The 20,509-nt window shown below is 40.0% G+C and overlaps 2 protein-coding genes across 2 annotated transcripts; both read right to left on the bottom strand.

Moving 5' to 3' along the window:
• Positions 1 to 1,774: 1,774 nt before the first annotated feature.
• On the bottom strand, positions 1,775 to 2,407 carry LOC109860106 (piggyBac transposable element-derived protein 2-like). The gene has a single exon (XM_020438973.1). The coding sequence runs from the start codon at positions 2,405 to 2,407 to the stop codon at positions 1,775 to 1,777; it is 633 nt and encodes a 210-aa protein (XP_020294562.1).
• Positions 2,408 to 3,748: 1,341 nt separating this feature from the next.
• LOC109860104 lies at positions 3,749 to 4,699 on the bottom strand. The gene has a single exon (XM_020438972.1). The coding sequence runs from the start codon at positions 4,697 to 4,699 to the stop codon at positions 3,749 to 3,751; it is 951 nt and encodes a 316-aa protein (XP_020294561.1).
• Positions 4,700 to 20,509: the final 15,810 nt, after the last annotated feature.

Below are 20,509 nucleotides of genomic sequence, written 5' to 3'. Positions count from 1 at the left end.
GTAACGATTTGCATCGTTACAATATTGTTCCAATTGAAATTGTGATTTTGTTCTATTGCATGTCTGGCTAATACAGATGTATCAACGTGGCACTTGGTTACTTTAGTAACCTTTTCGCTCCGGGGATTTTTCCTTTAAAATTGACCTCGCATTTTAGCTGAATTTCATGACTTAAATGAATGAACTTCTTATGACAAGTCGCCACTCGGAGTGCTGGTCCATATATGGACCACTCCCGGAGAGAAAGTTAAGGCTAATGTAAAAAATTATAAGTGATGGTTTAAGAGCGCTTTTCAATGGTTTTTGATGTGCTAAGTACAATAAAAATAGTAAAAAAAATGTCAGATTCATATTTGACCTTGAACTTTGAAGGTCAAATAATAAAAATGCGTATTTGAGCTTGAAAATTGGTATACCTATGTTTTATGAACCGCTAAATACGATAAAAATAGTAAAAAAAGTTTTAGTCACCTCTTTGACCTTGAACTTTGAAGGTCAAAGCATGAAATTGGGTATTTGCGCTCGAAAAATGGCACTTCACAGACTTTCTGTTAGTAAGAAGACATTCTAGACAGTCCGTAGTGCAGAAGTACTAAGTTCTACCCTCTGATTGAACGCGTTCTACCGCCCAATGGGACTTCACAGTCCCTCAGTCAATGAGAGTGGATGTAAGTTCCTTCACTAGCTCCATACACCTTGGAATTTTATAATTCTACAAAAGGCTTTCGCTGTTAGCGTTACCCAGAATCAACGACGTGGACGTTGCGAAAATATGATTTCTTTGGGGTGCTTGTTTATTGTGAGTTCCCTTGCCTCTCACGTCACACCATTAGACATTATGTTAGTGTCTGTTGTGTGTGGTACTCTTCAAAACATGGAGTTACGCACAGAGGAATATCACACGTGGAACAAATGTACGAGGTTCTTCGTGTTATCTTTCGCAAACTGCATAAGTGGCATCTTCGTCGTGTACTGTCCTTCGGAAAATGACGTCCAATCAATCGATTAGGGTGACTAACGTTTCGAGGGATGCTTTCAGAAACACACTTCAACAAAGCCCTGACAACCTCTAATCGAAACTCTGGAAATAGAGCAGGTCCTGCATTTCTCATTTTATACATGGCGTGAGCGTTTGAGAGGCACAAATCCACTAGGTGAAAAAATAGTTTGCGATACCATTTCATTGTTTTTCGTACAGTTTCAGTGATGGATACTTGTCTGTCTACATTGTCTGCACCTCCCATATTTTGGTTATAGTCGTGGATACACGTTGGTTTCATGATATCCTCATCTGTGCCACGACGTTTCTTGCCAGTTGGACAAAAATCAACTTCGTGCACAGTTGACAACATACGCACACTTCTTTTGTCCTCCCATTACATTGCCATCCAGACGTCAGTGTGAGCAACTTGTATTTGTCCTCGTGATAACTTATCTTCCAGTTTCGGCATTCCCTTTCTATTTGCTGTTACTGTCCCACACAGACCAGTATCTCGGTCATGCAAAAATTCTGCCAAGGCAGGCGATGTGTACCAATTGTCAACATACACAACGCGACCCTGACGATGGTTCTAAGAAGTGGGCGACAATATCTCCAGGAACACCTAATCCGAACTTTCTATAGTCAGTGTCTGCTCCTGTATACACAATAAAGTTTTGAATGAATCCCGTTTCATAGTCAACTAGCTCAAACAGCTTGATGCTAAACCGATTTCGCTTTAAAGGTATATACTGTTTGAATCTAAGCCGCCCTTTCCAAAGTAATAGACTTTCATCAATACAGACTTTTTTTCCCTGGAGTGAGAGCTGCTGAAAATTTAGATTGAAGAAAATCTATTACTGGCTTAATTTTCGCTAAAGTATGGCCTGCAATATCCAATGTCGTATTTTCATTGTCGTGAAAATGAATGTAACACAAAATCTGCAAGTATCTGTCGCGAGACATCATCTGACGAAAAATTGGAGTTTGTACTAATTGATCAGTCGACCAATAACTATGTAATTCGCCTTTCCGAACGTGTCCCATGAGAATCGAAAGGCCAAGAAAAATTTCGAAGTCTTCTTTTGTAAAGGGAGTCCAAGGCTTCATATGGTCACTTTGAATTCCAGGATTTTGAAAATGATAACGATTAGTTTCTTCAATAATCATTTCAATCAGTGAGGAGTCAAAAAAATAATTGAAGAAGTCTATAGGTGTATTACCTGCTACATTGATGTTTTGATTGATTTCAGAGGTACCGTTGAAATCCTTTATTGATGGAAAAAACCACGAGTCTTCATAAATTTGATCTTCGACATACTCCACATTTTCTAAATCTTCAAAATCAATATCATATGTTTCTTCATCGTCAGAGTCTCTTTCCTCTGGCTCAGATTCGCCGCTTGTCCAAGCTTCATCGTCAGCCATTATCTCAAAGATAAGTGATGGAACACTTCTTGAATAGCAAAATGTAATAACAATAACGAACAACTACTATGCTAATTAGAATATATACGTGGAAGTGTGAAAAAGAACTAAATACTATCTCGTTGTCAGATGCTACTAAAAATGACAATTTTCCGATACTTTTACCTGGAGTTCACCTATAAAATCAGGTTTTTCAACAAGTGCACAGAGAAATGTTTTTATAGAATTACCAATGTAAAAAAAGTGACCTTGACATAGCTATTACTTCTAGATACTACACAATGAAAAACATACAGATATACATATGTTATCATTCAGTACTTATACTCCGAACTTACGAAACAAAGATGACAAGACGATCTTGATAGAGCTAGTGTCACCTCAGCGTACCAAAAACGTTTGTTTATTGATTTTCAGATAAGATAATGTTTTGCACATACTGATCTTCAAACTTCAAAGTCGGTGAGGTAGTTAGACTTATTTACTAATATTCTTATTTACTATAGCAGGTAAAATCTAGGTACACCAATTTTCAAGTTTTGAAGCGCAAATACGCATTTTCATACTTTGACTTTCAAAGTTCAAGGTCAAAGAAGTCACTAGAATTTTTTTACTAATTTTATCGTATTCAGCGACTCATAAAACGTAGGTATACCAATTTTCAAGCGCAAATACGCAGTTTCATTGTTTGACTTTCAAAGTTAATTTTGAAGGTCAAAGAAGTAACCAGGATTTTTTTCAATTTTTTTCCTAAATTTAGTGCATTAAATTGACCTTATAAACATCTATTACGTTCGCTTTTCTTGTTGGTCCATATATGGACCAGTCTCGGAGCGAAAAGGTTAATGTGTTCCTTTGTTCTAGTGTGTAATTGTCTTTTAGTTTGCCCTATGTAGCATTTATCGCACGTGTTGCATTGAATGCAGTAGACTACATTTTTTTGTTTGTTGTGTGGAACTTGATCNTTGTGAGTTTTGATAAATTTTGAGAGTTGATTCAAATTTCTATATGCTGGTTTGATATTAATGTTTTTATGTTTTAAATTTTTGAAATGTTTTGAAATGATAGGTATATATGGTAAAACAAAATATTGTGTACGTTCATCATCCTGTGTTGATTCATTAATGGTATGTCTATTAAGTTTCTTAGTAAATAACAATCTCAACTTTCTATTTACTGTTTTGAAAAGTAAGTCTATTGGATAATTGTTGATAATGAGAGTGTTAATACAAAATTGTATGTTTTTGTTATGAAATTTGGGATTCGATAATAATATTGCTCTGTCTATTAATGTGTAAATTGTGCCTATTTTATATGATAATGGACTCTGTGACAAGAAATTTAAATATCTACCCGAGAAGATGTGGGCTTGTGGTACCAATCGCAAGTTAACCTTCTGTTTTCTAAGCAAATTGTTATATCTAGAAAGTTGAGAGTGTCATTATGTTGTATTTCATATGCGAACTGTAATCTTAGGTGATAAGAATTGAACGTATTTATAACTTTGTTCAATTGATTTTTAGGGATGGATAGCGCAATGTCGTCAACGTATCTGTAGTAAAATGGAATGTTGAATTTTAGTGAATTAAGAGCTTTTAATTCTAAATCTTGGAGAGTGATATCTGCTATTATAGGTGAAAGTGGTGACCCAATCGGAGTACCGAATGTTTGCTTGTATATTTTGTTATCGAAAGTNAAATACGTTGACGACATTACGAAACGTATTGCTAATATAAATTCCTCTTGACTAATCTTAGTGTGTAATTTAATGTNTTTCCATCTGTTTTTTATGCTATCTAACGCTAGGTCTATTGGTATGTTTGTGAACAAGGATGTGATGTCCAACGAGCACAGTATGTAATCGTTTTGTATAGGTAGATCGGTAAGAACATTGTATAATTGAAAACTGTCTTTAATGTAGAATGGTGACGTAGGTATACTTTTGTTTATGATTTTATGTAGATATATGGGGAAATAATGTAATGGACTGTTGATTGTTGAAACTATTATACGGAATGGNCAATGTGGTTTATGGATTTTGGGAACGCCATAGGCGCGTGGTAATANGGAATCACTGGATATTAGTCTAGATTTTGTGTTTTTTTCGATGAANCCTTTCAAAAGCCATCTGTTAAGTATGTCTTTGAGTTCGGTTTCGATTTTGCATATTGGATTTTTTTGTATGAGTAGGTATGTGTTATTGTCTTGTAATAGTTCATTAACTTTATTGAAGTAATCTTTTTTGGTAATGGCAACCGTAGTATTTCCTTTGTCCGCTCTTGTGAACATCATATTGGGATTATTTTGTATAAATTTAGATGTTGATTTGATCTCTTTATTAAGTCTGTTTCTATTTTCGAAAGTGGTTCTTTGTCTTTGATAAATTTGTTGAAAAAGTTAGATTGTTTTTTACGTATGTTTGCTTTCGTTGTCGGATCGAATTTTTTGATATTGTTTTCAACATCCTTTATAGTTTCATAGATGATTTTATTTTTATTATGTTTTGGTGGAAGAGAGAATTTTTCACCGAATTGTATTAATTCTGAAACCTGATTAGGAATGACTTGATTTGTGAGGTTAATAAACCATTTATTATTTAAGTTGAAATTAGAATTGGTAATATGTAGGAACTGCTTAGGGTCTATGGTGATGCAGTGTGTGTTATTATTGTTGTGGTTAGGTGGGTAAAAACTAAATTGAAATTGTTTGTGGGGAATTGATTTTCTATGTTTAACTGTGTGCTTGTTGGATGACTCATCTCTTTGTGTTACATAGTATTTTATCGGTTTGATGTTTGTTGTATTCGTTTGCAGTGTTAGTATTTTTTTGTTTAGATGGAATTTCTTTTTGCTATAATACTTGTGTGATGTTACTTCTTGAGTATTGAGAAATTTAATAACTATGTTGTTGGGAATGTGATTGTATATATCTCGCGTTGTTTATGTTTTTGGTTACAAAGGAGGAAACTCCGAGCAAGACGAGAAATGTTCAGTCTTCGGGATCTAAAGCCAAGTACTCGACAGATCGGGCACGCGGTACCCGAATTTTAGTATAGTAAGCGGAAAATGGCGATACATTTTTCTTCTTTCAAGAAGGGAGGAAATGTTGTGAAATTTAGTGAAGTTTAGTTTAGTTTCGTACGGGCCATTGAGCAATTGCGGGAGGTACGCGTCATTGCTCAATCGACCCGAATTTGTTTTAAAAAAAGTAACAAGCAGCATTTCCTCGTAAATGAAATCTGCTTGTTAAGCGTAGTATTAAGTAGAATACAGACGCAGCACGCAACGTCAGCGGCATACGTGCAGTAGCAATTAAGTCGCTGAGTTACTGAGTGGACACAATCGATCCCTTTAAAAGATCGATCGCAAGCAACGACAGACAGATCGTGAGTAGCTGTTGAATACTGTGTGGCTCCGAGTCCATCCGGAGAGTTTACCGCAGTATAGCAACGGCTAAGTGCCAGTGTAAAGCGTGCGTTAACTGTATAGAATATAGTAATAAACTACGCCAGTTTATATTACAAGAATCTTATTCTTCACAGAAGTCCTTCATCTTCCCCGATCACAACAAGGTGCTAATATCGCGTGACCCAGCTTGCTCCAGAAGTCGAGGCCGATGAGAACCGGTGTAAGGAGTGGCATCACCAGGAATTGATGTCTATACGTTGTGCCTCCGATCTCAAAAGTCATTCGGACGGATTGCCGAATTGGTGTTCTGATTCCATCGGCGAGACTCACTTGCGTTTCCACGTTTCTGGCCCTAAAATCTTGTTCTATGGCTCGATTCGCTGCTTCTTGGTTGATAAATGACAATTCCGAGCCCGTGTCTATCGATGATTCTATCGGGCATTCGCGGACCATAATCGTACAATGTGGCCGTGGGTTGTATGAAAATTCTATTCGTTGGACCGGGCAGTCACGGCGCCTTCCACGGTCTTTGCGTCATTTCTCGGCCATAAATGGCAGTCCTTGGTGAGGACTCCGTTCTTACCACAACGCGAACAAAATTTTCTGGCAGGCTTCTGGCATTGTTAGCGTGTATGCCCGCGTTGCTTTCAACACCATCAATTCTGAGCCAACTCGATCTTTTATCTCTACACATACTTGTATAATGATTCTTTTCACAAACCATTAGTAAATATAGCATTTAGTACTTTATACAGCTGTTCATCTACTGATATTTTAGTCGTTGGTTCAACACGTATTTAATACTACTTTCTTATGTTCCTCGTATGATCACTCTCGTTGCATTCTCTTTATTGCTCTGTCTTTTTGCTTCTGTGTCCCTCTCATTTTTTCTTTCACTCTCTTTCTATCACTATCTTTTTTCCTCTATCTCACTCTCTCTCCCACTTCTTTCTCTTACTTTCACTCCTCACTGTTTTTCATTCATTCTCCCACTCTCTCTCACTCTCTCTCATTCTTTCTCTTACTTTTTTTCATTCTTTCTTATACTCTCTCTCACTCTGTCTCACTCTCGCACTTTCTCTCACTTAATGTCGCACTCTTTTTTAATCTCTTTCACTCTTTCTCATTCTCTCTTGCACTCTCGAGTACAGAAGGCGTGTCACACATTGCTTCGTAAAAATTATAAGTGTTTAGTAAGTAAATAATCAGGGAGAGTGATAAAAAATGGTTTAACTTATAGAACCATAAAATGAGAATAACTCTGAGTATTATCTAGTCAGGATATCCTCAATTGTGGCCGTGAGAAGTGCATTTTTTGTTCGGGACATTGAAGTTTTAGAAGACAGATAGACACTTTACGTGGACACAAGAGTGCTGACGTGTAAAAAGTGGATCACACAGATAAATGATTGCTTATGGTAGTAGTAACGATTTCGGTTGGTAAGTATCGGCATGACGATAAATATGCAGAGTACCGATGCTTGGCATGTAAGAATAACAATTACTGAATAATAAGACATGCACAGTACTTTAACGAGTAATCGACAAACGGCTGCTTGACCCGGTCACTTATCCGTATTTTCAGGGCATTCAAATATGTAACAAACACTTGCGTATCATGCACTTAATCCTACGAAAAGTTGCAACGAAACCTCGTGAGGCCCGATTCTAGCCGCTACCAAAATTCCAAAATAAGGCGAAGATTACATCCTTGCTTACATGAACAAACGCGAGACTTAGCGACTAGCCTGGCCACAAAACTGAAGCAACGCGGATTTGTGGCTTACAGATTAGAAAACGAGCACGTCACCGTCGTTCGTCGTCCTGCGCCATCAGTCCGTCTCGATCATCTTAGTCTGTATCTCAGGGGCTTGACAGCTCAGCTCAAACAAGCCCTGGAGGATCTTGGCGCTGGTACAACGCCGCTCGCATTCCCGAGCTCCCGCGAAAATTCTAAACTTTTGTGGCGAAGGAAAACGCGGATACTACGTCACAACACATATATTATGAATACAAAAATATAACTAAATAAGGAAATGTATAATGGCCATTTGAAGCAAAAACACTGGTGTTAACGTATGTATGATAGATGCATTACTTTATTCAAGCAGGTAACATATAATAGAACGTTTTCGGCCTTAGATTAGGCCTTTATCAATATATATATGAATATGATGTTCTTGAATTAAAACTTATACAAGTCACATGATTACAATATAGAAATATTAAAGTAACTGAGTATCCTCAGTTAACATATAATAGAACTGAGTATCCTCAGTTACTTTAATATTTCTATATTGTAATCATGTGACTTGTATAAGTTTTAATTCAAGAACATCATATTCATATATATATTGATAAAGGCCTAATCTAAGGCCGAAAATGTTCTATTATATGTTACCTGCTTGAATAAAGTAATGCATCTATCATACACACGTTAACACCAGTTTTTTTGCTTCAAATGGCCATTATACATTTCCTGTTTTATAAGAATTTATTGAAGCTTACTACACTCCTATTCTATAACTAAATAAATAAAACTACTATGTATAATACATTATATAAATATACTACATTATATAACTAATAAATTACCAAATGATTGCAAAGTAAAAGTAGCGATATTTTTGAATAAAACATTTTTACCAATTTAATTGTGTAGACTACATTAACAAGTTAACTTTGTCACCATCTTGATTTTGATAAAAGTATAATATACAATATACATATATATCAATCGATCAGATAAACAATAAATGTATAAATAGTAACATTAGAAAAATGTAGTTGGCGGTAAACTACTTACACTATTCTTTAAAACAGTATAAATACAATCAAAGAATAAAAGTATCTTTATTTAAAAGCGTCTAGTATTACACATGTATAAATCGGTAAACTCAGCAATTACGCTAAACCTATGTGGCAAATACTTCTACTTTACAGTCTTATTATCTTATTTATTGTATTTTAATTTTTTTTAATTTTTATTTTATTAAAGTCTTTAGATTATGAAAAATTATTGCAAAATATCCTCACGTATAACGTACATAACTACTTCGCGCTGTGTTTACGTGAGTGATACGTGCGTGATATATTACATATATAATATGCGATATAAAAACTGCAATATACATATGCTCAATGATCTTTCAAGTCTAGTTGCACTGCAACATAGAAATATTTTGAGAATAAAAAAATCTTTATTTTAAAAATCATTATCTTTATCGAAGTATATAACGCAAGTTTCCTATATAAAAGATGCTAAAAATAAGTTTTGGAAAAAACTTATCTCAAAATATGTATTACTATGCGATTACATAAAGATGTAAGATTACATAGAGGTTTTATGATATAACTTTGTACACATGTATAGATAACTACATAATTGTAGAAATTTTTGTTGTGCTTCCGTGGTACAAGTTCTTTTGGACATGAGTCGTTAGAGAAACAGGAGAAAGAGTCTACTTTAGACTTAACAAGTCTATTTTTTACTTGTAGAATCCACTTCACAGTACGACATCTCGTAAACTAATTCTAGCGCTGTGGTTCCGCAGCGCCGTTTTATCTTCCTTCTCAGTATTCAGCAACATTGTTTTACCCATATAACCTCGCGTCATCTACACCTCAGCAAAACGATGTTGCGTTACTTGCTTAACCCCGCTTGGTCAGCACGCGGAGACAGACCTGTTGCTTCCGTTGATCAAGCAACGTGCCCAAAAGTCTTTGTTCTTACAACATACTTTGTGCTAATTAAACTTACTTCTTAATTTCAAAACTAACACAATTTCTTAACACGTTGTGCAACTAATAACTAATTTCTTAACCACAGAAACAATAAAAGATTTTATAATTCACTACTTAAAACAATAATAACTCTGGAACAACATCTTCCTTCTTCTAAGAAGAAGAAAACACATACAGTTTTTTCGCTAACTTAATCTATATTTTACAACATTCGTATATATACACAAAACAATACGGAAGTTTGACTTGACCTTGGACAGTACAAACGTGATCTGTCTTTTTTACACTAGGATAGGAATAGGATAGGGATAGGTTACACTGACCTTCCACTTGTTTACATACTTCCACGCAACATTTACCACTATGATTATTACAATTATTGACACGCTGCCTACAGATAGTGAACAAACCATGAGAGGGTGAATGCCTCACGACGAACGTACATCACCTACGTTATCAGAAACCTTGCTAATTTCTTTGCTTATTCGCACTAACTCTTCCCTGTCTAGTACGGATTGTAGTTTTACACCGGTGAAATTCTGTACACGTGTAGGTGATTTTGGGCACCGACAAATTATACCCGAGTACGTATACCTGTACGTGCACCTGTGTGCCGGTTGGTGTTTTTCCCGTTTTGATATAAATTTTCTGCGTCAGCAACTTGCAGTCCACGGTCAACGTCATCTGACCCGTTCTTTTAATTGTTCCGACAACTTCCGCGCGTCCTTTGCACTGTATAGCGACCTGCTCGCTCGTATGTGTCAAAGTCAGGTCAAAGAACTTTGCGTCGCCAGCCACAATGTTTGATTTGTTACTAAATAACTCAACTCACACGTTTCTTTCTTCATGTAAATACGTGCATATCTCACACGGTGATTCATCATTGACATAATGCTCGACAACATTTTGTTCGCAAAAATATTGTCGTCCAAACTGATTGCAGCGATTTAGCTCATCCGCTGACAACGAGTACGTTTTTTCTTTTTTGTCGACGCTAATAACGCTATATCTCACGGTCGTTAACCTTTTCGCTCCGGGGATTTTTTCTTTAAAATTGACCTTGCATTTTAGCTAAAAAAGTTAATAATAACCTGCTACCCCCCCTTCAAAGTTAATTCTGAAGGTTAAAAAAGTAACCAGGATTTTTTTCAATTTTTTTCCTAAATTTAGTGCATTAAATTGACCTTATAAACATCTATTACGTTCGCTTTTCTTGCTGGTCCATATATGGACCAGTTCCGGAGCGAAAAGGTTAACGCATATACGTTATCGTGACTATGCACAGGTAGAGGAAGCACATGTAGTAACTCATTTACGGGGTACGTGACCAGAGGAAACTTTATCATCGCTACAACTTTTGAACCCTTCATATACGCAACTGTGTCTCCAAACTTTTCGGTCAGATTTTAGTATCCCGCCGTTACCTTGAATAGAAAATGCATTTCCGGCAACCCCGGTACCGCTTTCTTTAACTGTGCCAGCACGATCTCATGTGATACCACCGCCGGGTGAATCACTTTGCGTTTTAAATGTAACATAAATTCTACTAATTGTTCGGCATCTCTTAACAGATCCGATACTACTGCGTTGGCTGTTTCAAAATACTCATCTAGCTGTTTGCACTGTCCATACGTGTCTAACTCCATGCTTATTCTGTCGGTAACATTTGTTATTATCTTCTGCTTATACTGTAACGTTTCCTCTAAATTATTTACGTGCACTAATTTTTTTTTGTTTTATTCAAAATCTCGAGCTGTCTTCTCACCGCTCCGCGCAAGATTTCCTGACTCTGACTTAAGTCACTTAATTGCTCACTTATCACTTTTTCATCTTCCGCGTCTATTACTCCAAATAAGCAGTTTGTTTCTCCTTATTAGAACTTGCACTAAGAAACTTGATATGTGATACCACTTTGTTAAGTTGCTCCATATCTTTTTTTTTAGCAAGACAACCATGCTGTCGTTCATTCGAGCTATTCCATCCAAAAACTCCAGTTTTTAACAATTTTGTATGCGTATTTCGAGTTAACTCACGCAATTGATTTTGCCTCTGACTATTAGTATCTACGTTTACGCTGACCACTATTTTTCAACTAGACTCTACACAATAATGTTCTTTTATTTTTTCAAAATACACTCCTGGCTCCCGATAAAACCCGTGATCTCATGGCCCGTCGACAGGCTGCATCCTAGCAGAACCATAGAAACAAAAAAAAATGTTTCGGAGACTTGTAGATTACCTTGGTTAGCTATGTTTGCAAACGGAGTCAGCTACGACAAAACGACGTTCGCCTAAGCAGTTTTAATCACTCCTTTCATTTAATTCTCGGACTTTCATTCGAGTCATTTCGTGATTACCTCTTTGTTCTTGCTCCGGAACAAGGTTCTCGCGACGACGAACGTCAGTGTCTTGTCCATCATCGGCACAAATACTTCGTGGCTTTTTACAAGTTCTTTTTTCACAATGTCCGCACGCCGACGCTGCCAATGCGCTACGCGCGCTTTGTGCTACTTCTGTGTCGTGACCGCGTGGTTGCGCGGCCTCTCCCGCGTCTCAGCTGCAGTGCCCGTCATTGCTTTACCAGACAAAGAAAGTGTGTGCGCGACGTCTCGCACCCTGGAGATTCACCGCCCGGCGACGCGTTAGCCTCACCTAACACTTCTCACCGTTCCGAGGAAGTAGTGTTCGTGGCCTCAAGGTCTCTACCACCCGTATCACCGGACCCGGAGCCGCCGGCGTCCAGCAATGCGCACTCGGAGGAGGTGATATTCCAAACGGCGAGACCTCCGCCCGCATCGCCGAATCAGGAACTGGCGAGTAGTCCAGAGATGATCTGCCTGAGGCCTCCATTGCCCGTCGCACACTCTTTAATAGTCCTATCACTTCTGCCTCGAAGTGAGGCAACCTGGTAAGTCTCTTTTCTTTTTAACTCTCAACAAAAGCTTTTAACCAATTTATATGTACATTCTGCGTGCGTCTCTTCGCTTTAATAATGTATGTAACGTCTGACACTTTTGCCACCATCTCATATGGGCCTATCCACATAGATCTTAACTTCTTTGACCTGCCTCTGTAAAGCGTTTCATCATATACTAAAACCTTATCTCCGACTTTAAAAACTGATGCTTTGGCTTTTCTATCGTAATATTGCTTTGCTTTCTCCTTTTCTTCTTTCAAATTTCTCCTAGCAACTCTGTTCGCTGCTCAAATACGCTCTTTTAACTCCTGCGCGTAATTCTTCAAATCATACTGTACTGACGGCGGCTTTGTCACCGCCGTCGGTAGGGAGCGTCCCGTTAGCCCACGTCCCGATTGCCCACGGTGCGATTGCCCACGTTGCAATTGCCCACGTCCCGATTGCCCACGAGTTGCTTTTGCCCACGTCTCCCTTGCCGGACAGGTCCACGGGAAGCGGCCAGACCAAGAGCGCACCCGGGCAGGCCGGGCTCGTCAGTCCTGTGTGGGCAGCCGGCCTAGGAGAAGGAAAACTCCAAAGTCAAACCACTACTTCTGCAGCAAACATGAGTTGTTCAGAAGAGGATAAGGATCTAACGGCCCAGAGTGATCGGACATTTAGGGTCCGGCGTGGGGTTGTTGCCGTCTCAAGCACCCCCATGTCGTCATCGCGTCATGGGCTAACCACTGCCTGCACCGCAGGGGCAGTGACGGAAACAGCTACTGCAAAGAAGCGCCCGGACGTTTTGGCCCTAGACGCCAAAAAGATGTTCGGGACGCGTGTCTCTCTCGCGAGAATGGACGCAGGAGGCGTCGCCCTCTAGGGAGAAGAGGAGAAGGGGCCGGCGAGGAAACGCTCTCGCTCCCCGCCATTCGCTGGCGTGTCCGGATCCCCACCGCCATCCGGAGACTCGGACGTAATGGAGGTGATTGAGGACGCCTCCATATTGGCTCCCAGTACTAGTAAGAGTGCTGAAGGTGAGGGCTTATCGCCTACTGCCTTGGCTGCCGAGTTCCTGGAGCTCGTCGCAGCCGAGGAGCAGCTCCTTGCTGCGAGGCGAGCGGAAGCGGTACTAGAGCTGGAGGACCGGTGTTGGAGCGACACCGTGGAGCTACGGTCCTCCAACTTTCCGGGGCCGGTTTCCTTTGCGGCTGAGATGGTCCAAAGAACCTACACACCTGTAGAGGTAATATTGAAGGTGGCCTTTACGTCCAAAAAGTTCAGTAAAAGATATGTCAAGAACCTGAGGGACATGGCGGCCACAATGAAGGGTATTGCGGAGAGCATTGTTGCCTTCGCCTACCACCCAGGACAGGCTAGACCGGAGCGGGGCGGGCCTGGCGCGCACTTAAAGGAGCGCGTCAGGACCCTCAAAGAAAAGCACCGGCCGAGCAAAGAAAAGGCCAAAATAACGGCCTCCTGGTACCGCAAGACGCGCGAGATGCTTGACGCGGCCTACGCGAAGGAATTCTTCCTAGTAGGCGCGTCGAGGAAGGAGATGGCGGACTGCGGGACGCAGGCTGATGGGCCTGCGCTTGTCCCGCAGGTGACCGCGGCGCTGCCCCCGCCCACCCGGGGGCCTGCCGCGTCGCCGAAGACGGACTCCCGGAAAGTCCAAACAGAGGGAGGGACAATTATACTAATGTCAAACCCTTCATTCAATTACACATTTTAACTACACAAATATTCTGTAATAATACACAAATAAACATATTTGTAAACATATATTGATATTTTAATAAATAGAGTTTTGTATAAAAATGAACTTTGTTTATTCAATCTCCTTCTCATAGATAGATTATCTTTTATTATTATCAGAAAGAGTATCAAGAGAGTCGCAAACTTGTAACGTCACAAACGCTTCTAGTTAGAGGAAAAAACGGCCCACTGGACTCGAGAGAAGGATTATGATTGATGCAGAGGTTAGAAGAATTGGAATTTTTTAGATCTAGACCAAATTATGTTTACGACTATTTATGATTAATTTCGAATGTTATCGGCCGCTTTCCGATATTGGTTACGTTCAGAAACTCAACAGTTGCACAATGGTTGAGAGATGATCACTTATGATTAGATCATACTTTCGGAACCGTTTAAAGTTTTAAAGAATAGTTCCAAATAGTTCCATGTTTTAAATACACATCTATACTAAGTTCAATTTGAGAAGAGAAACCGAATAAGCGAAAACTCGTTGTTTTGTGCATCTCTCTTACTAAAAATATCTCCTTACTCTACAGCCTTGGCTGTCAAATGTCACCAAACCCACCAAAATCCCAAACGCAACGCTATCCCTACGCTATTCATGCGGAATACGTTCATCTGTGGTACATACAAATTTAGGAGTTAGTATATATTCTTCATTTTCGTGCTCTACATCTTGTAGCTCTACTTGTTTTGCTTCTGAAATATCATTATCATTTTCATAATCCAAAGATATTTCTTCTTCTATGTTACATCTTTCATCACGCATTTCTTGCAACATCACCTCTATTTTACTTGCCGTTTCTCGTTCTTCTGACGTTATTGGACTTGTAGGTAAATTCAAAGCAGTAAAAGTTACGTAAAGCAACATTATTACATTATATGGATTAAATTGAACCATTGTGAAAAATATAAATAACTACTAAATATTGTTTTTAACTTTATTTGTGTACAAGAAGAATAATACTTACTTTATAGTTTAGTAAATTTACTTGTGTTATTTTTTGTGTTCCTTAATTTCTGAATTATTACTATTATACGTAATATCCGGTAAGCCGAAGATTTCAGGTTCGATTCCTGGCCGAGGAGTTTTTTTTGCAATATTTTAAAAATTAGTTAGGGAGGTATCCGAGGTCTGTCATATATGAGATGCAAATTCAGCATCCCGTATGAATATAAGAATTGAGTTTTTAACTTAAAAAACACTTACTTGTAAAAATTTACAAGTTGAATTTGTTACATGTGTATGTATATATTGTGACGTTTTTTCGCGGTGGTAACGTAATTCTCGCGCCGCTTCCCCGCAAACGGAGATTACTTCACGAAACTCGGGTGAGCGTCCGCGAGAAGGCAACGTCAAATCACGGGCAGAATAGAAAAGATGATCCGGAACGAGCACCGCCGGGCCGAGTCGACGAATACTTGGTTATAATTTTGGGCGCCAGACGCGGAATCGCGTCAAAAATCAGCGTCACTCGACACAACGGGCCGACTAGCTCTTTTAGGAACGGAGAGGGGCTGGGTTGAGTAAAAATTCGGAATGCAGGCTGTCCCTTGACCTCGCGATAGGAAGCTCAGATGAAGGAGAGAGAATTAGAATTAATCAATACAAATTAATAATTAATTGACAATTTATTACGCGGGTAGAAATACAAGATAGAGTTAAGGCAGAAATAATATAAAAGAAATGATATACAGAAAAATAGAAAAAGAAAACGATATGTTACACTATAATATAAAAGCGATTAGATAACAGAAATAATATAGAAGAAATAATATAAAAGAAATATGAGACAGAACAAGCTAAGGCCGTATAATCGGAAATAGTACAAACGAAAAGATACAAAAGGTAACGAGCGCAGGCACGAGAATATAGCAATCACAGAACGCAAAGCTAGGTGCAGGCTAAGCAGCTAGAGAGTGCAAGCCGTTGTACGTGGCAAACAATACGCCGCAATAAAATAGCGTGCAGCCGCCTTTTCACAAGCCGTAGATCAACACGGACTTACTTGTTTCGCTGATGATCGCAATTTGGTCGACTGGCTCACCTTGCCACGCAGCTTTCGCCGGTTTTGTGTCGCTGGGCTCAAAGATCACGTCAAGCCGATTTCTTAATCTACGCGCATGCACTTGAAAAAAAATACTTGCAATACAGAGCAAAGTGGGTGCGACGTCGAAGGGTGCTTTTACTTTTCGATTATCACAAAACGATTAGCAACGCGCTCTATCTTGGCGCTAGAAAAATTGGCGGTACGATACGTTACTTGATCGCGAATAATCCCAGACAAATTATGCACTCGAAAGGCGACACGCATTCACAGTACGCTCACGAATATTTCGGCAATAATTGTCCTGAAAATTCACCACCCGAAACTGCCGTTAATCCGCACGTTAGCTCGGTACAGAATTTCTTCCCGATCAATACGGTTTTTCCGACTTGCACGCACTTTACTCCAACCGATCGCGCGAGAAAATCCGATTTCGTTACGATGATTTCTTACCGCGGCGTCTGATTGCCGTCGGTAGACGAAATCCGACGGTACGCGAGCGGTACGTTACAATAATCACGGCACACGCACACGAATATGATCACTAAACAAACAAAAAAAGGAAATAGAAACAGACGGACACAAATAACGCAAATATGCTACTTGGCGTTGTATCGCCATTTCAGGGTTTGACTGTGCTTCGCGAAATTACAAAAAACATGCACCTAACCTACGCACGACTGCCACGAAGCCCCGTAAAGCCCGATTCTGACCGCTGTCGAAAAATCGTGAATCCGGCCAAGGATACGTCCTTGCCGTTACAAACCAAACGCGAAATGCAAACGATCAGCCTCGACACGAGGCTTGTGCGACGCGGATTCGTGGCTAACAATACTGAAACGGGCACCTCACCGTCGTTCGTTGTTCTCCGGCATTTCTGTTTCCTCCGTCCGGACTGATTCTTTCAGCGCTTCTTGACTCCGCCGGGGGCATCCTCTCGCCGTAAATCACTTTGCCTCAAATCCAAACTTACGGCACGGCAGACTTATTAAACGGCACGGAAGATACGCGTACGCATGGGAGCTCGAAAAGATACGTGTGTCTCGCACAGCTGTTCGCGACCAAAAGCAAGAAGATTTTGTTCGATAAGCGGTCGATACCGGGCAGCACTGAGGTCGCGTGTGGTAGGTTGCGGGGCCAATCAGGTCGCAGGATTCGCAGCGCGGCTCGCAAGCTCGCTCGCAGGCGGCAGGATCAGCGGGCCGCGAAATGTGAACGCTTGCAGTGTCTATTACTATGATACAGCTGCATAAGCAAAAGCAGCAAGCAGCGGGTCTTTGAAACCATGCAGCGGGATGGCTGGAACACAGCACATCTCGGCGTAGGCCGGCTCGTCGATGGTTCGTTCCACCGTTCCACCCGTTCTGCTAGGCTAAACAGTTGATGTTCTGCCGTGGACTCAGCATGCAGTCACCTACCTTGGCTCTCAGTGTGATCTTGAGGAGAGACTTTGCGCCTCTGTTCCTTTCTCTCTCTCTTGTTCGGGGCACCGTATGATGTACTTAGCGAAAAGTCCCACTATATCCTCAGGACGGTGAGGCGCCATAATTACATATAATAGAAAAATAAAAATAAAATAATATTCTAAGCGGACGCATGCAGGCCCTGGAGGATCTTGGCGCTCATTTTTTAGCTCTTTTCTTCGGGCTCCCGCGAAAATCTTGAATTTTTGTGACGGGGAAAGAGCGGCGCGAATACCACGTCACAATATATACACGTACAGTTTCCGCTCGAACATCCTGCGAATGGCTCGTGAGGCCTTATATATTTTTTGTTATTACGATTATGTTGCAGCTTTGTAATTTGAATGGTACATATACTTGTATATTTGTCAAATCAAGTATCTTAGATATAATCACATCAATAGTCAGAATTTACTCACTATCTTGTACTCACTATTATTTTTTTACATATTGTTGGATGTCAAGGATAGTTGGGTAGTAAAGATAAAGTTTTAGTCTTGAACTTAAATTCTTATCTTTATTGCTCCGATTACAACGTTCCTTTTGTTCCTTACACGGCTGTTCTTCACTGTGGTAAACTCTCCGGCTTGCGGAGCCACACAGTGAGCTAGCAGTCTAATCACGGTCTCTGCCCTACTTCATCCACGCGATTTATAATAAATCGATCGCGCTGATTCAGCAGGCCCACCGGTTCTAGCAACTGCCGTGCTAGTTACCGGTGACGGTGTCGACACATGCTGCGTTGTACTTCGAACAATGCGGCGATGTGTGGCAACCAGCAGTTCTTCCTAAAACTGCCGCCTTCCTGCAACCTAACTAGGTCATTGAGCAATGACAGTGATGTCTCATCACATTGCTCAATGGCCTCATCTTATTTAACTCTTAATACAAACATTGGCGCAAAACATTTCCCCCCTTCCGGGAAAAAGAAAAATGTCCGTAACATTTGTCGTCGCAGCTCCTAAACCTATTTTTGTACAATTTTTGCATGTTACTTACACTATCTTTGTATCTTACATACTATACTACACGGCATACTTACAGCGCGATGGTCTCGACGTTTTGCGCGCGAGCGCTTCGCCGCTTTTCACGCTGTTCCGCGTTACGCGACTTCACGCGTACCAATCCTTTTTCTTTATTTCTTATTACTTTATATATAACTAATACAACAATTAATACCACTATTATCGTCACACCTGACGTAGTCGGATAAATAAGATGCAGATTTTCGAAAACCGAACTCTCGTTTAGTTCGTCCGTTAATTTCATTATTTCTGACTTTATTTTCTCAAGTTGTGTTTTATTCTGTGTTACGCTTTCTAGCACCACCGGTTCTCCACCAACCGCTCGTTCTTTTGCTTTTAACACCGAGGTGAATCCGAAAGGTTGAATCGTGGCAAATATGTGTTAATTTGTTTACCGTCTACCACCTTGTTGGTGTGAATCGTTACGCTTGAAATCACTAACTTACATTTTCCCGACAATTTTATTTCTCCGACTCCGTTTACAGTTTCCGTCGCTTCCTTTCGGTTTTCGCACGATATCACCACCGACTCGCATTTCAGGGTTGAGTACAGCCATACACACGCTTTTTCTAGCCTTATCCATGTCGTCTAATTCGAAACCACAGTTTCCTCTTTACAATTGGAAAATTCAGGGGAATTACCAACATATGCCTGCACCTCGCATGGTGTGTCCGCGTGTACCTTGTACACCGATTCTATATTATCGCAGACATAACTATCTCCAACGTTTTTACATTGCTCTAACTGACTCACTTTTACAACAAAGTATGTTTGTTTATTTTCATTTACTGCAACTATTTCGAATTTTACTTGTGCCACCTTAAAAACATTATCGTGGTCGTGCACCGGCAAGGGCATTACCCTCAACAAATCGTATTCTACCGGAGCTACTAGTGGAAACTTGACGACGGTATACACATTTGCGTTTTTACAATACACGCTAACTGTGACGTATTCTTTTAGTGTCAACCAATTTTCTAGAGTTATGACGAATGGAAAATGTAATCCGTGGGCAGACCAATTATTCGCGTCCTGGAGGCTTTTTATTATTAACTCGACTGGTACCATTTCTAACTGTGCAAACTTTGCTTGTACGTCCGTGACGTAACTTATGATACTTTCCACGTCGAACTCGAGTCCTGTAATCATACTGCCTAATTCCATAAAATACTCGCTAAGTTCGGCTTGCTGCGCGTACCTGTCTACCTTTTGTGTTATTTTAACCATCGCGTTTTTTAACTTGTTTTTGTTTCTCTCTACGACGTTCTCAATGTTTTCTACGTGAGCAACAGTCGCGTTTATAACCTGCAGCTGATTTTTAACCACGTGCTGCAAAACAGCTTGTTTCTTGTTTAACAACTCTACTTGTTCCGAAACTCGTTTTTCGTTTTCGGCATCCATTGTACCAAACAAAATTTTCGCGACAAAACCTACTGCGTTAACCAGCCCCCTTCGACGACGTTTTTGTGTTCCCGCTATAGTTTTAACGCGTTTTACTACTTTTTCCATTTGTTGCAATGTTTGTCGTAACTCCGCAGCAAACCCTTCGCACAGTTCTCTATTCCTGTGCGTTATCGTGGCGTTTTCGCACGCCTTAGTTGTATATTTTAACATACGTTTCGTCCGTTCCGTTTTTGTGTATACCTTTGACACGTCCAATCTTACAACTAGTCTCCACTTTTCGCTAGCGTGGAGCATCGTTCTATACTTTTTGTAGTACACGCCGGGATTGTGTTGAAACTTTCGTATGTAGTATCC

Source organism: Pseudomyrmex gracilis, unplaced genomic scaffold (assembly GCF_002006095.1).
Source record: "Pseudomyrmex gracilis isolate BER0280 unplaced genomic scaffold, ASM200609v1 scaffold_328, whole genome shotgun sequence".
In the NCBI taxonomy this organism is placed as follows: Eukaryota; Metazoa; Arthropoda; class Insecta; order Hymenoptera; family Formicidae; genus Pseudomyrmex; species Pseudomyrmex gracilis.
Note: the sequence above shows the minus strand (reverse complement) of the source record. Positions and strands in the feature narration are given on the sequence as shown.